Source organism: Bos indicus, chromosome 2 (assembly GCF_029378745.1).
Source record: "Bos indicus isolate NIAB-ARS_2022 breed Sahiwal x Tharparkar chromosome 2, NIAB-ARS_B.indTharparkar_mat_pri_1.0, whole genome shotgun sequence".
Taxonomy (NCBI): domain Eukaryota; kingdom Metazoa; phylum Chordata; class Mammalia; order Artiodactyla; family Bovidae; genus Bos; species Bos indicus.
The window spans coordinates 117,371,827-117,393,114 of NC_091761.1; the positions used below are offsets into that span (position 1 = coordinate 117,371,827).

At 41.2% G+C, this 21,288-nt stretch overlaps 1 protein-coding gene and 1 non-coding gene across 2 annotated transcripts in view; one reads left to right on the forward strand and one right to left on the reverse strand.

Annotated features, from left to right (window-relative positions):
* DNER (delta/notch like EGF repeat containing) overlaps positions 1-21,288 on the reverse strand; it is a 393,179-nt gene that overhangs the window by 30,817 nt on the left and 341,074 nt on the right. Inside the window, exon 10 of the mRNA XM_070773355.1 lies at positions 10,303-10,416. Within this exon, the coding sequence (XP_070629456.1) occupies positions 10,303-10,416 (114 nt within the window). The remainder of the gene's footprint in view (positions 1-10,302; positions 10,417-21,288) is intronic.
* On the forward strand, positions 5,837-5,945 carry LOC139179017 (U6 spliceosomal RNA). Its single transcript, XR_011563454.1, has one exon. It is a non-coding gene; the product is annotated as a U6 spliceosomal RNA (small nuclear RNA).

Consider the following 21,288-nt stretch of genomic DNA (forward strand, 5'->3'; position numbering starts at 1 on the left):
ATGCGCTGCACCCCTTGAGTTTGTTGTTGAGTACCGTGCCTGAGTCGGTTGGAACGCCACAGGCAGAGCAAAGCGGGGGAAAGATGGACACTGCCCACAGCTCACAGAGGACTGGGAAGTATTTAAACTTTCACAAGTTGGAATACACATTTCACTGGCCTCCCCGCCACCCTCGGCCTGGGCATTCACAGAGGAAAAGGTCACATCTAAGTAGCAGGATAGAATTATCTCTACTGTAAATGCTACTAGAGTTTCACCTTCCAAAATACAAAACAAAACTTGAAAGAATCAATCAGGTCAGCAAGTAACTTACCTACTTACCACAAAGAAGGCCTGTACTTTTTAAAGAAATTCAATTACTCAAAAACTTAACTCACAATGACCAGTAGTCAGACAAAAAAATACCAGATGTGCAAAAAAAGCAGGAATATGGGATCCATACCCAGAAGGAAAGTCAGTCAAAATTCAGAGATCCAGAAATATCAGCAACAGATGATGGTGAATAAATAAGAAATTTGTTGAAAACGTGAAGGGAAATAATGGGGAAGATGAGGATAAAAATGGAAGATATAAAAAAAAGTGAATGGAACTTCTAAATATAAAAATGTCAAAGACAATATTAATAAAAAGAAAAAACTACAAATATGCCTCATGAATATGGGCACAAAAATTCTGAACAAAATATTAAAGGACAGGATTCAGCTATATAGAAAAGAATTGTACACTATGACAAAATGGTGTTTATTCCAGAGAGACAAGAAATTAATTCAGTATTTGAGAATCAATCAATATAATCCATCATATTAATAGGTTAAAGAAGAAAAATCATATGATAACATCAATTGATGCAAAAAAAGCATTTGGAAAAATTCAATAGCTATTCATAACTAAAGTTACCAGCAAAGAAGGAATAGAGAGTAACTGCCTCAACTTGATAGAAATAAATCTAAAAAGTCTATAGCTAACATAGTGATAAAGAATCCACCTGCCAATCCAAGAGACATGGGCTTGATCTCTGGGTCAAGAAGATCCCCTGAAGAAGGAAATGGCAACCCATTCCAGTATTCTTGCCTGGGAAATTCCATGGGCAGTGGAGCCGGGCAGGCTTCAGTCCATGGGGCTACAAAGAGTTGGACATGACTGAGTGATGGAGCATGCACGGTAATAAAGTTGGAGTTGTAATGGCAGAGGAATGGAGACATAGATCAATGAAACAGAAGGGAGAATTCACACAAATATGGCCAACTGATTTCTGACAAAGGTTTAGAAGCAGTTCTATTTAGGAAAGGCAGCCTTTTCAAAACATGGTGCTTGAGAACTGTACTTCTATACGAAAAATAAAAGCAAGCCCTCTAGTTGGAAGATGCCAGAAAAGAATGCAGACTGTGAAGAAAATAATCCAAGAGTATTTACAAATGCATGACACAAAGCTCACTGAGGGGTGAGGGGCAGTGCTGACCTGAGTAACCTTGCAATGGGCAGAGTTGGTAGGACCAAAGGCAAAAGGAGCCGGACACCAGCACTGTACTCTCTAGCGTCCCACAAGGACACAAGTTTAAGAACTCTGAGTCCAGGTTCGATGCACGATACTGGATGCTTGGGGCTAGTGCACTGGGACGACCCAGAGGGATGGTATGGGGAGGGAGGAGGGTTCAGGATGGGGAACACATGTATACCTGTGGTGGATTCATTTTGATATTTGGCAAAACTAATACAATTATGTAAAGTTTAAAAATAAAATAAAATTTTAAAAAAATAAATAAAAAATTAAAAATAAATAAATAAGTAAAGTGATATGAGATAAAAAAAAAAAAAAAGAACTCTGATACTGCTCTACATGAACACAGGAATTAAACAAGTAAAACAACGTTGGATGGTACTAGCTAGGAATCTTGCTGTTGGTGTGGGAATTTCCAGATAAACAAGAGAGAAGACTGGAATGATCCATGTAGTAATGCAGTAGAGTTGGAGAAATTAGTGTAAATTCATGCTTAGCTTAATTCAGATATAGATGGCTATGCAAAACTCAGCAGTGGCCACAGGACTGGAAAAGGTCAGTTTTCATTCCAATCCCAAAGAAAGGCAATGCCAAAGAATGCTCAAACTACCGCACAATTGCGTTCATCTCACACGCTAGTAAAGTGATGCTCAAAATTCTCCAAGCCAGGCTTCAGCAATACGTGAACCGTGAACTTCCAGATATTCAAGCTGGTTTTAGAAAAGGCAGAGGAACCAGAGATCAAATTGCCAACATCCGCTGGATCATCAAAAAAGCAAGAGAGTTCCAGAAAAACATCTATTTCTGCTTTATTGACTATGCCAAAGCCTTTGACTGTGTGGATCACAATAAACTGTGGAAAATTCTGAAAGAGATGGGAATACCAGACCATATGACCTGCCTCTTGAGAAACCTGTATGCAGGTCAGGAAGCAACAGTTAGAACTGGACATGGAACAACAGACTGTTGTTCCAACAGACTGTTTCTAATAGGAAAAGGAGTACGTCAAGGCTGTATATTGTCACCTTGCTTATTTAACTTCTATGCAGAGTACATCATGAGAAACGCTGGGCTGAAAGAAGCACAAGCTGGAATCAAGATTGCTGGGAGAAATATCAATAACCTCAGATATGCAGATGATACCACCCTTATGGCAGAAAGTGAAGAAGAACTAAAGAGCCTCTTGATGAAAGTGAAAGAGGAGAGTGAAAAAGTTGGCTTAAAGCTCAACATTCAGAAAACGAAGATCACGGCATCTGGTCCCATCACTTCATGGGAAATAGATGGGGAAACAGTGGAAACAGTGGCTGACTTTATTTTTGGGGGGCTCCAAAATCACTGTAGATGGTGATTGCAGCCATGAAATTAAAAGATGCTTACTCCTTGGAAGGAAAGTTATGACCAACCTAGACAGCATATTAAAAAGCAGAGACATTATTTTGCCAACAAAGGTACATCTAGTCAAGGCTATGGTTTTTCCAGTGGTCATGTATGGATGTGATAGTTGGACTATAAAGAAAGCTGAGCACCGAAGAATTGAGGCTTTTGAACTGTGGGGTTGGAGAAGACTCTTGAGAGTCCCTTGGACTGCAAGGAGATCCAACCGGTCCATCCTAAAGGAGATCAGTCCTGGGTGTTCATTGGAAGGACTGATGTTGAAGCTGAAATTCCAATACTTTGGCCACCTGATGTGAAGAGCTGACTCGTTTGAAAAGACCCTGATGCTGGGAAAGATTGAGGGCAGGAGGAGAAGGGGACGACAGAGGATGAGATGGTTGGATGGTATCACTGACTCAATGGACATGAATTTGGGTGAACTCCAGGAGTTGGTGATGGACAGGGAGGCCTGGTGTTCTGCGGTTCATGGGGTTGCAAAGAGTCGGACACAACTGAGTGACTGAACTGAGCTGAACTAAACTAAATATTGCAATGGCAATATTTATAAATACATGGGTTAGTATACAGACACATTTGCTTGCTATGTCAGCTGAGAAGATTAGAAGCAAAGGCGTGCCTGGAATATCGAGCACAGTTTGAGGCCAGATCTTGGTTTCTAGTACCATTCTGCAATAAAAGGAACCATTCTCCTTGGAGAGATGGCTGATTCTAAGACAGGAGCAAGAAATATATAAGATAAGACTGGGATATCTTCAGTGCCAGAAAGCATATAAAACACACACACACAACCACCACCAACACAACAACGGAGTGTGTTCATTGTCCGGGGACAATAGGAGCCAAATGAAAGAATTCCCAATGTCCAAATCTGGAACATTCTGAGCAACAAAATAAATAAAAATCTTCTGACTAAAGCTGAAACTCCAGTACTTTGGCCACCTCATGTGAAGAGTTGACTCATTGGAAAAGACTCTGATGCTGGGAGGGATTGGGGGCAGGAGGAGAAGGGGAAGACAGAGGATGAGATGGCTGGATGGACGTGAGTCTGAGTGAACTCTGGGAGTTGGTGAGGGACAGGGAGGCCTGGCGGGCTGCGATTCATGGGGTCACAAAGAGTCGGACATGACTGAGCGACTGATCTGATATGATCTGATAAAATAAATATCCATAACATCACACTGATACAAACAAATGTGTCAAAACAGACAAATCTCTTCTACAGAAGAATTTCACATGGTTTATGTAGCAACTTTTCCTCCAAAGAGATGGGTATAACTCCCCATTCCTTCAGTGTGGTCCTTTCAAAGAGTAAAATATGCAAAGAGGGGGAAACAAAAACATTACCGGGGAAAAACTCAATAAACACTATCTAAGTGATCAAGGTCAACGTCAGTGGTCAGGAATAGTATGTAGCCTTGATATGTGGGATGTGATTAGAAAGTCAGCAAAGGACATGCAGGGATACTTGGCCAAAGAGTAAGTGTAGATGTAAAATAATCACACGAAAAGGTGTCCAACATCATTTATCATTCGTGTTTGCATCAGTCACTCAGTTTGCAATCCCACAGACTGTGGCCTGCCAGGATCCTCTGTCCATGGGAGAGTTCAGGAAAGAATAGTGGAGTGGGATGCCATTTTCCTACTCCAGGGGATCTTCCTGACCCAGGGATCAAACCCATTTCCTGTGTCTCCTGCACTGTAGGCAGATTCTTTATCTGCTGAGCCATCAGGGAAGCCCATCTTTATCATTAGGGAAGTTCAAATTAAAACCACAAAACATCACTAAACACATACCAAAATGGCTAAAATAAAAAAATGAAGACAATATTAAATGCTGGCAAGGAGAGAGATAAACTGGATTATTATGCATGGTTAATGGGAAGTAAAAAATGGTTAAGCCACTCTGGAAATATTCTGACATCTTTTTTTTTTGAAAAGTCCACATCAAGTACTTAATGACCCAGCACTTGAATTCCTTGGCAAATGTTACAGAAAAAAATGAAAACTTATATTCACACACAAAAAACTGTAAATGAAGATTTACAGCAGCTTTCTTTGTAATAGCTCAAAATTGGAAAGAACCCAGATTTCTTTCAACAGGTGAATAACTAAACAAACCATGGAGTATTCATACCATAGAAGGCAGATCAGCAATAAAAAGGAAGACACTTGATACACGCAGTGATCTGGATGAATTGCCAGAGAATTATGCTGAGTGAAAAAAACTTGAAAGGTTACATGCTATATGATTCCATGTATAAAATATTTTTGAAATACCAAAGTTATAAAGATGCGGAACAGATTAGCACTTTCCAGGGATTAAGGAAATTTTCCTGTAGTGGACAAGAAAGGGGCGTGGCTATCGAAGGACAGCATAAGGAATCCTTGTGATGGAAATGGTCTGGAACTTGACTGTGTGAATGTCAGTAATCAGGGAAAGACACTGTACTGTAGTTCTACAGCATGTTGTCACTGAGGGTAAACTGCACGCTGGATCCCTCTCTATTATTTACTGAAACTGTTCACGAAGTCTGAAGTTTCAATTATCTCAAAATAAAAACTTTGATTTTGAAAAAACAGCCAGAGGGATAAAAAAAGACATACAGATAGTCAATCATTTCCTTAAAAAAAATGTGCTAATGAATTCCGTTAGTTAAGTTGCTAGGATAACTTCGTACTCATATGGGGAAAAAATAAACTTCCATCCTTAAGTCACACCATACACACAAAAAATTAACTCGAGACCTAAACCTAAAAGCAAAATCTATTTTTAAGAATTCTAGAAGAAAACATTGGGCAAAATGTCATCATCATAAGGTAGGTAAAGAAAGAATAAACCAAAAGAGAAAAAAATTGATGAATTAGAGATTACCAAAAAAAAAAAAGCACTTGCTCCCCACACACATACACACACACAAAAACATTAAAAATGTATGGAAGGTACTCACTTTGGCAGCACATATAGTAAAAAATTAGACCGATACAGAGAAAATTAGCATGGCTCCTGAGCAAGGATGACATGCAAATTCATAAAGTGTTTCATATTTTTGCTGTATGGCTCAGGAAACTCAAACAGGGGCTCTGTATCAACCTAGAGGGTTGGGACGGGGAGGGAGATGGGAGGGAGGTTCAAAAGGGAGGAGATATATGTATACCTATGGCTGATTCATGTTGAGGTTTGACAGAAAACAGCAAAATTCTGTAAAGCAATTATCCTTCAACAAAAAATAAATTAATTTAAAAAAAGAATATATGGTTGGATGTACTGCTGGGAAAAAAATAAAGAATGAATGGACAAGCCAAATATTTATCTGACAAAGGATTTGTATCTAGAATATGCAAATTACCCTAACAACTCAATGATATGACAAAAATTCAATTTTTAAAAACTGGGCAAAAAATTGAAAAGACCTTTCCCAAGGGAAGACATATGAAAGTAAAAAAGTGAAAGTAGTTTCTCAGTTGTGTCCGACTCTTTGTGACCCCATGGATTGTAGCCCGCCAGGCTCCTCTGTCCATGGGATTCTCCAGGCAAGAATACTGGAGTGGGAGAATTCCTTCTCCAGGGGATCTTCCCAACCCAGGTATTGAATCCACGTCTCCTGAACTGCAGGCAGATTCTTTATCATCTGAGCCACCAGGGAAGCCCAAAGACATCCGAAGGATCAGTAATTACATGAAAGATGCTCAACATCAAAGAAAGTCAAATTAAAATCTCAATGAGAATAAAGCACTGATGACATTTGCCTGTGAAAATGAGCTGGAACTTACAGAATGTTCTCCTGTGAACTGAAAGACAAATACTGAAAGGTAGCTGAAAAATGTTGAAGAATGACCACGGCTGAGTAAAAACGGGCATTTGTTATTTTCAAAGACCAGTTAGAGTGATGTTCGAGCCTGCTTCAATTGGAAGAGTCCTCCTGCTTGCTGCGATCACAGTAAGAATGATAAGAAAGGCCTGCTGCTGCTGCTGCTAAGTCGCTTCAGTCGTGTCCAACTCTGTGCGACCCCATAGACGGCCTCCCACCAGGCTCCCCCGTCCCTGGGATTCTCCAGGCAAGAACCCTGGAGTGGGTTGCCATTTCCTTCTCCAATGCATGAAAGTGAAAAGGGAAAGAGAAGTTGCTTAGTCATGTCCTACTCTTAGCAACCTCATGGACTGCAGCCTACCAGGCTTCTCCATCCATGGGATTTTCCAGGCAAGAGTATTGGAGTGGGGTGCCATTGCCTTCTCCGAAGGCCTAGGGGTGGAATTTTCACCTAGAACGTGAGTTGGACAAGATATAGCAACTAAACAACAACCAAAAGGTGTATGGCCAGTGGGGGAGGCAGAGGGGATTGAGAGGCGGGAGACACACAGGAAGAACATAACTGAGAAGAAGAGCATGCACTGCTGTTCGGGAATCAAGCAGGCAAAGAGGGCCCAGGACAAGCCTGGGAAGACTGGATGCAGCCAAACCTCCCAGGTCTTGATGATCCAGTTAAAAGTCTTAAAGACAATGATATGCCAGTAGGTGATTTTAAGTAGGGAGAGACAAGATTAGATTCTCATTTAAAAGGTCTCTTCAGAGCTCCCCTGCTGGCTCAGTGGAAAAACAATCCACCTGCCAACACAGGAGATGCAGGTTTGATCCCTGGGTTGGGAAGAATCCCTGGAGAAGGAAATGGCAATTCACTCCAGTATTCTTGCCTGAAAAAAAAAATCCCATGGACAGAGGAGCCTGGCAGGCTACACTCCATGGGATCACAAAGACTTGGACACTACTTAGTGACTAACATTTTCACTTTCAAGGAAATAAAAGCTTCTTTGCACTCAGGATAGAAGTAAATATTGGTACAAGGTTTCTTCCTGGAGAGCAATATGGAAATAAGTATGTATTCTCCTGGATCCTGGGATTCCATTCCTAGGAAATTAGCTCAAAGAAATAATCATACAAGTTCACAAAGACATGCATGCAAGAATATTCACTGTAATATTGTTTACAATAGGAAAAAGTTCCATCTCTCCAAAAGCTGAATTGAGCATGGGTTAAAAAAAGAATCCTGACATATCATGGAATTGATGACAGGACAGCCAATAAAAATGATAAACAGAAGCATATTCCTTAATGTGAAAGTGCCATTTATGAAATACACATATCTTTAAGTGAAAAATAGTATGAACAGTATGATTTCTTTTATGTTCAAATATATGCATTTACGGGCTTCCTCGGTGGCTCTGCAGTAAAAAAAAAAAAAAAATGTAGGAACTGCAGGAGATGTGGGTTTGATCCCTGGGTCAGGAAGATTCCCTGGAGGAGGGTGTGGCAACCCACTCCAGTATTCTTGCCTGGAGAATCTCATGGACAGAGGATCCTGGTGGGCCACAGTCGATAGGGTCGAAAAGAGTTGGATATGACTGAAGCAACTTAGCAGGCACGAACATATGCATTTACACTACACACTGTATCTTAAACACAAACAGACCTTCAGGAAAACCCCTGGATAAGTGTAACAAAATGTTAACAACAGCTGTCTCCTAGTAGCACAGTTTTAAGTGGTGTTTTTTTTTTTTTTTTTTTTCTCTATGGCACTATATTTTCTTATTTTTCTTCCAAGCTTTTTATTATATGTGGGATATAAATGTCTAGGGGGAAAAATGGAGTGCTTCCCCAATATTATCTTTGCATTTATTGATGAGAACAAATGTCCTTGCGTGTTTATAAACTGGTCAGAAACAAAACCACCTGCAGATAATTTTCTGAGTAAGCCTGCTTCTCAGTCCCAGGAAAAGCCAAAAGGAAAACAAAGGATGTGACACAGATAAACAGAAGGAAGATCAGGGTCGCTCCTCCTGATCTTGACTGTTGGCATCTTCCCCAGAAGCACGAATGAGGCTCCCCAGGGATGGACTGGGGGTCCAGGTTCTGTGGAATTCTTCAGGGTTGGGGAGGTGGCCTCTGTGGCTTAGCAGGGAGAACTGAGCATGCAATGCACTCTCCAGCCAATGATAATGTATTTCCAGAAACTTTAGTGCCCACCTTCTTCTGTCAGCACCCTGTATATTAACCTTTCCCAACCTGCAAGCCAGAGTGACCCTGACGCTATTGTTGGCTGAGCAAGTGCTCAAAACAGAGACCTGACCTACGCTCTACATCTCCGCACTCCTGTGCTCAGTTAACAAAGCAAAAGATGGAATCTCCGCTACCCAAGTGGTTCCTAATTTCTTTTGAGAATCTGATGAAAATTTAAGAACTTCCCCCTCAGTATTTACACATGCATATGACACTTCACATCTGTTTGGGGTGTTCACAACCCGCTGAGATCTTTGAGGGGTGACTTCAAAGGAGCCCTTGTTAGGCTCATTCCCCTTGCCCACAGTGACTTTTCCCACTCAGAGCCCAGGGGCCTCCAAGGCTCCTCTTGAACCCAGCCCTGTCCTCCCGACCTGTTCTTCCATCAGATATTTTCTCCCCCATCCACTCCCTCTGCCCACACCTCTCCTGTCCTCACCTTCACTACTAATCCAAGGTCTCCCTCTCATCGCCCCCACCATCTCTCCATTATGCAAAATCCAGATGTTAATATACAATATTTGCCTTTCTCTTTCTGACTTACTTCACTCTGTATAAGAGGCTCTAGGTTCATCCACTTCACTAGAACTGACTCAAATGCGTAGGGCAGTAAAGGGGACGCAGACATAAAGAGCAGACTTTTGGACTCAGAGGGTGAAGGAAAAGCTGGGATGATTTCAGAGAATAGCACTGAAACATATACCTTACCATATGCAAAACAGATAACCAGTGGGAGTTTGATGTTCGATACAGGGCACCCAAAGCCGGTGCTCTGTGACAAGCTGGAGGAATGGGGTGGGGAGGGAGGTGCAAGGGGGATTCAGGATGGAGGGGACACATGTATGCCTGTGGCCGATTCATACTGATTGAGTCATATTGATGTATGGCAAAAACCATCACAAGGTAGTAATTATCCCTCAATTAAAATAAATAAGTAAATCCAGACACTGCCGTTATCTTTCAATAGAAATAAACCTGGTGGTGAAATGCAGTTTCTGCAGAAGACACATTTGACCCTTCCATTCTCCTTCTCGCCTCCATTAGCACTGACACTTTATCAGGTGTGAGTGTAATGGCTCATGTCTCACGTTTCAAAGCTACAAGTCAGAAAACGTACATAGTAAGGGCAGTCTCAGCAAGTCTTCGAACCAAATGCTGATCTGAGAGCCTCACTTAATGACAACACGGTAAATTGCTTTAAAACTGGTCTCCATCCAAGCGATCCCTGCTTACCTTCTGCAGTGCAATTCATATTTTGCAATAATGTATGCATAGAGGTTTCTGGGTTTTTTTCACAGCTACAATCTCAGGGATTTTGCAGTAATTCGAAAACTCAGTTTCTGGGTCACTTGCCTGTAAATCCTGGTGTGCAGACACACGTGCCATTGAGACCTTCGCTGTCACAGGTGCCTCCGTTCAGACAGCTGACATTAGCGCATGGGTCCTTGTAGGATTCACAGTGGATTCCTGCAGAGACACAGATGCAAAAAGGGTAACTTGCTAAGGTCTCCAGCTCCCATGGCCTTGGAAAGGAAAGTGTTTGAATAGATTTGAACAGTGTGAACGCTGATTCCCAGAGGGGTGCGTGTGTGTGTGCATGAACACGCATGTGTGCACACATGTATATGTATTCATGTGCCCACCCTTGACTTTTGCTGTTGTTTAGTTGCTCAAGTCATGTCCGATTCTGCGTCTCTGTGGACTATAGCCCACCAGGCTCCTCTGTCCATGGAACGCTCCAGGCAAGAATACTGGAGTGAATTGCCATTTCCTTCTCCAGGGGATCTTCCCAACCTAGGAATCGAACCCACATCTCCAGCTTTGGCAGGCAAATTCTTTACCATTGAGGCACCAGGGAAGCCCACCCTTGACTTTAAGTTGTAAAAACACACCTTACTAGAAAGTATCAAATTCAGTACCTGATCATAAGTCCCACCATAAAGTCTTCTCTGTATTTTCTCTGACCCCACACCCCAAAGTCTGGGCAACAGAAAGTTAAAACATTGAAAGATTAAATTTATCAGTGACACATGGTTTCTAAGTCTCCAAAAGAAACAGAACGTAGCCAGACAGTCTACAAAAAAATGTCAATATAACTGATAAACAGTATCCTGAAGGTAAAGATTTGGAGTCAGATATTTAAACGAGCTCCAGTTGTAGTTTTGGAAAACTGCAGGGGAGAGGAGGTCCTTAGACTTCATCCCCAAAGATCAAACCAGTTCACCACAGATGAAAGGCAACGTGTTGCACACATACTGTGTTCCAGATCCTTCTGCTGTGCTTTATGTATAAGGTGATCCTCGAGTCAACACTAGGAGACAAACATCCAAATGCAAGGTCACCAAGCTGGCAGAGAGGGACCCAAAGATGATGGTCACTTGAATGTGATCCTATGCTCGCTGAACAGTTCATGAGATGGAGCTCTGACTGCCATGGAAACATACAGAGTCTATGGAACTCTGCACCCATTCAACAACAAACAAAAGAGGCACTGAAAAACAGTCTTTATAACAAAAACAGTTTCCCTTGGCGTTAAAAAGTAGTCTATGTGTATATGTATGTACGCAAAGGCTTGAAGCTGAACTGAGAGAAAAATGAATTTCTTTGAATGTCACTTTGTATATCTCTACATTGTTAGAATTTTTCACAATGACTATATGGCATTTTCATCATTTTATTTTTTAAAAGAACTTTAAAAATCCAATGCTCTTTGAAAGGTAGAATTTCTGGTATTTCACTGGAAGGTCAGATGGATGAATAGACTAATCTCTCTCTTTGTTCCCCTCCCCTTTGGAGAGGAAGATAAATTATATTCTGGGTAAGAAACTATATAATGAAACTTATCCTTTCTGACAGTCTCAAGAAAACATAAGCATAAATCAAATAATAAAAGGATATTTATTTAATTTCCACTTCCTTACTTCACTCATATCGTACAAAAGACTGCCACACCCAGTGACTCATTTTGACACTGAAATTATTCTTGCTGGGACTTTTTTCTCTCCTTTCTGTTCTAATTTTCAATGTCTTAAGAAGCAAGGTTCAGGAAATGGGATGTGGGGGGGGGGGGGGGGGGTGGGTGTGGAATGCAAGAGAAAAAGAAAACAGAATTCCCTGTCTGTAGTCACACTAATGATTTATTGGAGCGTGGTAAAGGGAAGAGGAACTAAAGAGCCTCTTGATGAAGGTGGAAGAGGAGAGGGAAAAGCCTTAAAACTCAACATTCAGAAAATTAAGATCATGGCATTCAGTCCTGTCATTTCATGGCAAATAGATGGGGGAAAGAATGGACACAGTGACAGACTTTATTTTCTTGGGCTCCAAAATCACTGCAGACAGTGACTGCAGCCATGAAATTAAAAGGTGCTTGTTTCTTGGGGAAAAAAAGCTGTGACAAACTTAGACAGCATATTAAAAAGCAAAGACATCACTTAACTGACAAAGATCTGTATAGTCAAAGCTATGGTTTTTCCAGTAGTCATGTACTGATATGAGAGCTGAACCATAAAGAAGGCTGAGCACCAAAGAATTGATGCTTTTGAACTGTGGTGTAGGAGAAGACTCTTGAGAGTCCCTTGGACTGCAAGGAGATCAAACCAGTCAATCCTAAAGGAAATCAATCCTGAATATTCCTTGGAAGGACTGATGCTGAAGCTAAAGCTCCAATCCTTTGGCCACCTGATGTGAAGAGCCAACTCATTATAAAAGACTCTGAAGCTGGGAAAGATTGAGGGCAGGAGGAGAAGTGGACGACAAAGGATAAGATGGTTGGATGGCATCAGTGACTCAATGACATGAGTTTTGGCAAACTCTAGGAGATGGTGAAGGACAGGGAAGCCTGGTGTGCTGCAGTCACAAAGAGTCAGACACAACTTAGACACTGAGCAATGAACAAAGCATTTTAGAATGGATGCGTTTTCATTTCTTTTTATCCTTTGCCATCATATCCAACTTGTGAACAATATTTTACCACATATTTTTCCAAAGTGCCTTTCATATCTTTGCCTGACTTTTCTCCCTGCAACCACCACCCTAAGCCCACTGCCTCATGCCTGGTGGGAAGCACTCCCAGCCCCCAAATATCTCCTAGCTCCCTCTCTGCCTCCAAAGACTGGATGGCACCTCCCTGACTCATCCTTAACAAACCCACGACTCACAGTAAATATTCAAGGTCAAACTAATTTAAAGATTGGACTACCCTGGCAGTTGAGTAGTTAGGAGTCTGCCTGCCAATGCAGGGGACATGGGCTCAATCCCTGGTCCAGGAAGATTCCACATGCTGCAGGGCAACTAAGCCCTCATGCCACAACTACTGAGCCTGCGCACTAGAAGCCATTGCAATGGGAAACCTGCATATCTCAACAAAGAGCAGCCCCTGTTTGCTGTAGGCAGAGAAAAGCCCATGGGCAGTAATGAAGACCCAGTGCAGCCAAATAATTAATTAATTTAAAAAACTAATTTAGAGATTAAAGTATAAAACTGGTAATTGCTCGTTGCTTGAGTGTGTACAGTCTCTTCACCCAGGAGTCTCTATTTTCATCTTTCCAGTGATACCCAAGTAGCACAGGCTGAACTGAAACAGTAAAATGCAAAAGAGCATTTTCTGCTTCCAAGTGTTATGAAAAACAAGAATTCACATATTTCCAAGTTCAGGGAAGCCTGATGTGCTGCAGTTCATGGGGTTGCAAATAGTTAGACATGACTTAGCGACTGAACAAGAAGAAGTTCCTAGGAGGCTGATCACTGGGAACCAGGTGACAAACGAGGCTTTCCATTATAACAGGAAATACAGCCACACCAAAGTTCAGAAGTGTTCTGAAATCTAAGAGCAAAAGTATCCGTTAGACCTAAAGTAAGAGCAGTCAAGGTCATGTTTTTCTGGATTTTTAGTAATACCTTTGCCAACCTAATCTTAAAATATTCATATAACTAATACATTAACACACAAATTACCACATTCCTCAAATAAGGCCGAAAAGCACGTTCTAGGCTGAGTGTTTAAGCATCTCAGCTTTAAAAGCCTTCAGTAAGGTACATTTGATGAAAACACTCAAGATAATAAGCAACTTCAATCTTTTGCGTGTTTGGGCAATGATTTTATCCTTTGTTATTTCTCTTTTTCAAAAGATAAGATATTCAGTCACTTGAGGTTCATTGAGAGTTTTCTGGCAGCAAGATGAGACAAAAACTAATCTTCACAGCAAGAGGATAACTTCGAAGCAAGACGGTCTCAAACGTCCCCAGAGAGCACTTTGCTGACTCATGTTTCTATAAGCTGAGCCTCGCTAAGCCCTTTGCAAGAAACACGTGCCATGCTGTTCAGTTTGTTGGTCAGAACTGAACCACTATGAGCTAGAAATCTTAAACGCAGAGAAGAGAAAGTCATGAACACCACTGAGATGACCAGATACATCCCCTTCAACTCTGCTCTTCAGGGTCCCTGGTTTCCCCTCATCTGCACCCCCAGAGCCCCCATTCCCTTGCACAACACTAAATGTCAGGCATCCTGTGTCCTCTGACCATGACGCTTTCCTTCGCCCTCCCTCCTGAAGTTGACTCTCCCAAGGCAGGACTTTGTTCTTCTGCCACATTGAGGGCGTGTGGAGATCCCATGATTCCAGAGTTCACAGTGTTAAATCACCACTTATGTGTTTTGCTGTCTGATTCCCCCATGTATCTCTGAGGGCCTTTAGAGCAGAGGCTGTATCAGACCACGGGGAAGAAATGATGGCTATACCACCAGCATCCTGTCCTTCCAGGAGGGGCGACAGTCTGTGTACTTTGGCCGATACACAGGTAGGGTTGCCAGAGGAGTGAGACACTATTCCAAATCTGCCTGTTCTGTCAGGGAAAGCCAGGTCCACACTTCAGACTAAGTCTGCAGAATGACGCACGCATCACCCACTGGCAAGGGACGCAGCACGCACTATTACGCAACTTATGTTTAGTCTCAAGCGAAAATAAACTGTAAATCAGTCAAAACTAATGAAAAATCATACTTTTTATATTAAGGCATAGAGCAGCAATGTTTCAGAAGAGATCTTTATTTCAACAGGGCTCTTTCTGGCAGCTAATTTTAGAATTAAAATGAGCAAAAATTCAAAGAGTCGTGCTCCAATTATAAACCTCTGTTGTCATCACAATTTTCGGCCGTGATTGATATTTTCACAACTGAAAAATTTTTATTTTATCTCCAAGAAAATTAAGTCAGGTAAAGAAAATTAGCTTGAAGTGTTCTTTGAACTTCCTATTCATTTGAAGACATCATCTTACTTTATTCAAACTGCTTTCCGCCAAGAAAACTTTTCCAGGGTTTCAACCTCACAGAGCTCAACCTTTTCTAATCTGTTTTAGAAATTACAACTGACACCTCGACCTTCGCCTCCTTATTTCTTGTGTGTGCCAGTCTCAGTCTGCTCTTCTGGTTAAACAATAAGCTGATAAAGGAAGAAACCCAGAGTTATCCATTTTTCTATCAATCACAGTACTTGAGAATGGCTAGGTATACAATCCAGAAATTCTTGTCCACTGGTTACACAGAGGAAATAATTCTAGCCAACAGAGTTTTCATCTTTTCAATTATACATTTTTCTGGACTTTAAAAATCAACAACTAGGTGCGATGTGATCAAACTCACAACCCAATACACTTATTTCTGAGACTCTATCCCTCCAAAAAAAAAATCCAGAAAATATGAAAATTATATGAATAAATATGTTCATTCCAGAATTATTATAGTAGCCTCACATCAGATGTGTCAGGGAATATATCACCATTTAAAATAAAGCTAGTGCATTACTGACACTATGTATAAAATAGATAACTAGAGAAAACCCACGGCTTAGCACAGGGAACCCTACTTAATGAACTGTGGTGACCTAAGTGGGAAGGACATCCAAAAGGGAGGGGGGACAGATGTATATGATGGCTGATTCACTCTGTGTACAGTACTAACACACACTATAAAGCAACAATACTCCAATAAAGATTAATTTAAAAATCAAGTAAAACTAGTAAAACTTGCTAACAATTTCTAAATCAAACACAAATAACAGTATTCATTTTCATAAATTATTTTCATTATTCATAATCATATTTTCATTCTTTAAAATTGGAGTACTTTCTAACTTCTATCACCAAAAATTCCAAGTGTGTATAGTTTTGACCATTAAATTTGTTCTGCTACAAATAATAATTCAGCATAATGTGGGTCTGTAACTTGATGTTTTGGCAACATAAGGTTGATAAATGCTAACCAAAGTCCCATGGTGAATTCGCTGTGAACTAGTTTTAAAGAAGTATCAGCTTTTCAGTATATCTGAAGAGAGATCACTCTGAGTCCCTCCGTGTATTTTGTTTCTATGGGCAAAAAGCTCAAGCTGCTTTGGTTTATTTTACTAGTGTGTTAAGCAGTAGTTTCCATTCAAGTACAGATAGCTATGGAGTGTTTACTTTGAGTAAGCCGCCGTACCAAGAGCAGATGATAAGTTAAAAAAAGAAGAAGAAAAGAAAAAAAAAGAGGGACCTCCCTGGTGGTCCAGTGGTTAAGAGTCTGCTCTTCTTCATGAGTTCAATACTGGGTCAGGGAAGTTCCACATGCCACGCAGTACAGCAAAAAAAAAAAAAAAAAAAAAACATTAATTAACAACAACCGAAAAAAAGCCTGTGTAGTCACTGCCATTCAGGAGATTATAATTAAGTGTCCATGAAAGGAAAGTCTGGAGCCAGAAAGAACTGACTACAAGGCGGATCCTAACTGTCATACCAAATATCAAGAAAATGCTTGGAAAGTTTAGGAAGGAGAAATCATGCCCTTTCGGAGATCAATATTTCAGTTAGTGGATACAATCGCGGGACTGAATGATGGCAAAGGGCCAAGAAGTGAAGCCTGCAAACAACCTGCATCCGTGGTGTTCAGGGGACAAGGATTCTTTTCAAAAGACCTGAGGGAAGACTATGGTTGGGGGTGGGATGGGGAGAGGAACAGGGCTGTGGAGGCTAAAGCAGGTGAGTTTCATGAGGAAACCTGTGATCATAGGGTGATGGGGCAGGAATGTGGAGTTGGAAGCTTTGGGATTTCAGTCTTTAATTAGGTCACTGGACAGCAAGGAGATCAAACCAGTCAATCCTAAAGGAAATCAACCCTGCTTATTCACTGGAAGGACTGGTGCTGAAGCTGAAGCTCCAGTATTTTTGCCACCTGATGCAAGCAGCCAACTCATTGGAAAAGACCCTGATGCTGGGAAGGATTGAGGGTGGGAGGAGAAGCGGGTGACAGAGGATCAGATGGTTGGATGGCAGCATGGACTCAGTGGACATGAGTTTGAGCAAGCTCCAGGAGATGGTGAAGGACAGGGAAGCCTGGAGTGTTGCAGTCCATGGAGTCAAAAAGAGTTTGATAGGACTGGGTGACTGAACCACAAATCCATTTAGCAGAATGAGATCCAAACTGTGAAAGGATATGAAAAGAAAATTAAAGGAAATAGAGGTGTCATCTATACCAATGCTAAGGAAATTTGGTTGTAAAAGACACAGGAAGAAGGGAGGAAGTAAGCAGATGAGGATGCAAAGTCAAATAAGAGTCAGACTTTTTTTTTTCAAATTCACAAGGAACTTATTTAGAAGTGTGTGCAGGGACATTTCTTTTTTTTCTGTTTAGCAACTCAATTTTTTTTTTAGCACAACTTCTTAAGAAAGAATTCCCTTCCCATTCATAGCAATTCTTTGTTAAGTGTCATATATTATTATAGATGAGGGTTTCTAGGCCATTATTCAATTTTGGTTAGCTGTCCATTCTCACACCCATTACATGGGAATGCAATAATAACTGCAGCATTATAATGGGTTTCAACATCTGGCAGAAGTTCCCCCTCAATGCCTTCTTTTTTCAAAATGTTCTTAGCTATACTTGCCTGACCTTATTGCACTCATTCTTTTCAGGAAGTTATATTCACTTATTTACACTTTTTAAAAACAGAAAAGATTAAAAATCACCATGCAAAAAGCACATATGTAAAGTAAGAAGTTAAAGTACCAATCTTCCCCTCAACATATCACTTACCCAAGGTCTAACTGCAGAGGTGAGTGCTAGTTAAGAACTAGTGTTCTCTCATCTGATAGTTTTCTAAGTTTATACAGACTTCTCATATGTAAATACATGTTGGGAAAAATGCCTCCAAAGAAGGACAGGAAAGACAGGTCCAGGGTCTTGTGACCTTCCTCTGGGTTGAGGGCATAAATTGGCCCCTTCTGCTTTTCTTTTAATCCCTTCTACCCCACACCTCAACACCTGCCCATCACTCTAAGGTTTGAAGTTCTTTCATTTATTGCTACTTTGCTAAGGTTTACATGCCTGTTTAAACCCAAACCTAAAGGTCTCTATAAATACCTCAAAATGAAATAATCACTTTATCTGCCCATTGAGATGAGATCTCTAATACATCTGTGTGCCTTCCAATCATTCCCAAACACCCACCAACTCATGTGGTGACATACGCTAGGGTGACCCTCCTCAATAAGTTAGACCCATGTATAATTCCCTCCCCTTGAATGAGAACCAACCAATGGCATTCAGCAATGGTTAAGAAAGTCTGAAGATGCAAAATCTAATCAGTTGACTTCGAGTTAACCTTGGGTGGGCCTGACCTAACTAGGTGAGAGCTTTAAGAGGGTTCAGGCCTCTCTTGAAGTAAGAGCCTTGAAACAGCAGAGGTTCTCTCTCATCACTTTCAAGAAGCTGTCAACAATTCTCCAGCTACAAGGATATGAACTCTACCAACAACTTGAGGGGACTTTGAATCTGATCCTTCCCTATTTAAACCTCAGATGAGCATTCAGCCCAGCCAAGACCTTGATTCCAGCTTTGGATACCAGACCTTGAACAAGGAATCCATTAATCCATGCCTGAATGTAGGAAATTGTTAGCTAATAAAAGGGTATTGTGTTAAGCCACTACCTTACAATAATTCACTATGCAGCAATAATATTAATAATTAATACAGTATGCACATCTATTCTCTCAAGAGACATATCTTCACCACTAAATTAGCATTCACATGAATGCCATCTTTTTTTTTTAATTTTATTTTATTTTTAAACTTTACACTATTGTATTAGTTTTGCCAAATATCGAAATGAATCCGCCACAGGTATACCCGCATTCCCCATCCTGAACCCTCCTCCCTCCTCCCTCCCCGTACCCTCCCTCTGGGTCGTCCCAGTGCACCAGCCCCACACATCCAGTACCATGCACGAACCTGGACTGGTGACTCGTTTCATACATGATATTATACATGTTTCAATGCTATTCTCCCAAATCTCCCCACCCTCTCCCTCTCCCACAGAGTCCATAAGACTGATCTACATCGGTGTCTCTTTTGCTGTCTCGTACACAGGGTTATTGTTACCATCTTTCTAAATTCCATATATATGCGTTAGTATACTGTATTGGTGTTTTCTTTCTGGCTTACTTCACTCTGTATAATAGGTTCCAGTTTCATCCATCTCATTAGAACTGATTCAAATGTATTCTTTTTAATGGCTGAGTAATACTCCATTGTGTATATGTACCACAGCTTTCTTATCCATTCATCTGCTGATGGGCATCTAGGTTGCTTCCATGTCCTGGCTATTATAAACAGTGCTGCGATGCCATCTATTTAGGTTTATCACCATAAGTAAAGAAGTCTGCTCAATCTCCTTCCTCTTATTGTCTATTGCCCCCTATCTGGTTATCTTTGTTCTGATTTAGTTCCAATTTGATGAGTATACCTTGTAAAATAATTTTCTTAGAGAGGGTACATGGGGTTCCTTAAGTGTAGAAAATGTCTTTCTTTATCCCTCAAATATAAATGAACCTTTAACTACCAGACTTTTTCTATGAAAAATATAAAACACTCTTCACTGTTTAGTCTCATTTTATTTTTTTAAATATTGATTTATTTTGTGGCATCAGGTCCCGTTGCAGCACACAGGATCTTCATTACAGCACACACACGTCTCTAGTTGGGGACACAGGCTCCAGAGCACATGGGCTCAGTAGTTGCAGTACGAGGGCTTAGTTACCCTGAGGCATGTGGGATCTTAGGTCCCCGACCAGGGATCGAACCCATGCCTCCTGCACTGGAAGGCAGATTCTTAAGCACTGGACCACCAGCTTCATTTTAGAGAAGAGCAGTTCAATGCTGATTTGCCTTTCTTTTGAGTGTAACTTGTACTCCCTATGAAGAATCTTGCAAAAAATATTCTCTGTAGTCTTGGATTTGGAAACTCTACCAGGAAATCACAAATTATATATCATCTCCTTCATTAATCCTCTGGCACTCTGTAAGCCGATTCTACGTGAAAATTTCAGTTTTATTTATCTCATAGCCTTCTCCTTCTAGTAGCTGTTTGTTTCCGGTTTATTTCTGTGTCTTCTTTCTTCTTCCCCAGCATCCATCATTCAGATGAAACATTATATCTTGGATCTTTTCTCCGTATTTCATGTCTTTTCACTCACGGTTTCCATTTCCTCATATTTTTACTTCTACCATGACATAGTTCCTCCTTTTGCTTTTCCAGACCTAAATTCAATTTTGAGGGACATACCTTACGTTTTTCACTTCCCTTTTTGAGTGTTTAGAGTTGTGGGTTTTGCTGCAATTTTGTTTTTACTTCCTAGATACTTTTTCCCTCATCGAGTTGCTGGTACAGGCTCCCTGGACTGGCCAGGCTTGAGGTTGGCAATGAGAGAGATGATACTGGAGATTCTCCTCCAGTGCTGGACAGGCCAGTCAAGCCAGCCCTGTCTACGAGGGGCAGAGGCTTCCCAGTTTGTGCTTTTCAAGGTTCTCCAGGTGTGAGCAGGGGCCCATTCTCTTTATTTCTCTTTTTCAAATACACACTCACACGTACACACAAGGACCAGCTCAGTCTACCTGCAGTCTTCTTTTTTTTTTGATTAGCGATTATTTTATTTATTTATTTTTGGCTGCACCAGGTCTACATTGCTACCTGTGGACTTCCTGTAGTTGCGGTGTGAGGGCTTCTCATGGTGGTGGCTTCTCTTGCTGTGGCACTCAGGCTCTAGATTGCGTGGGCTTCAGTAGTTGTGGCATATGGGCTTAGTTGCTCCGTGGCATATGGAACCTTCCCGGACCAGGGATGGAACCTGAGTCCCCTGCATTGGCAGGTGGATTCTTAACCACTGGACCACCAAGGAAGTCCAGCAGTCCTTTTACAGAACAGCCAGGATCCATGAGATAGGGAGCCCTTTGTCTCATAGGGTCACGTGCCATAGTACGTATTTCCTCTCTATAAGCTGAGGGGTCTTTATGGCTCAGCTGGTCTTTGAGTCCT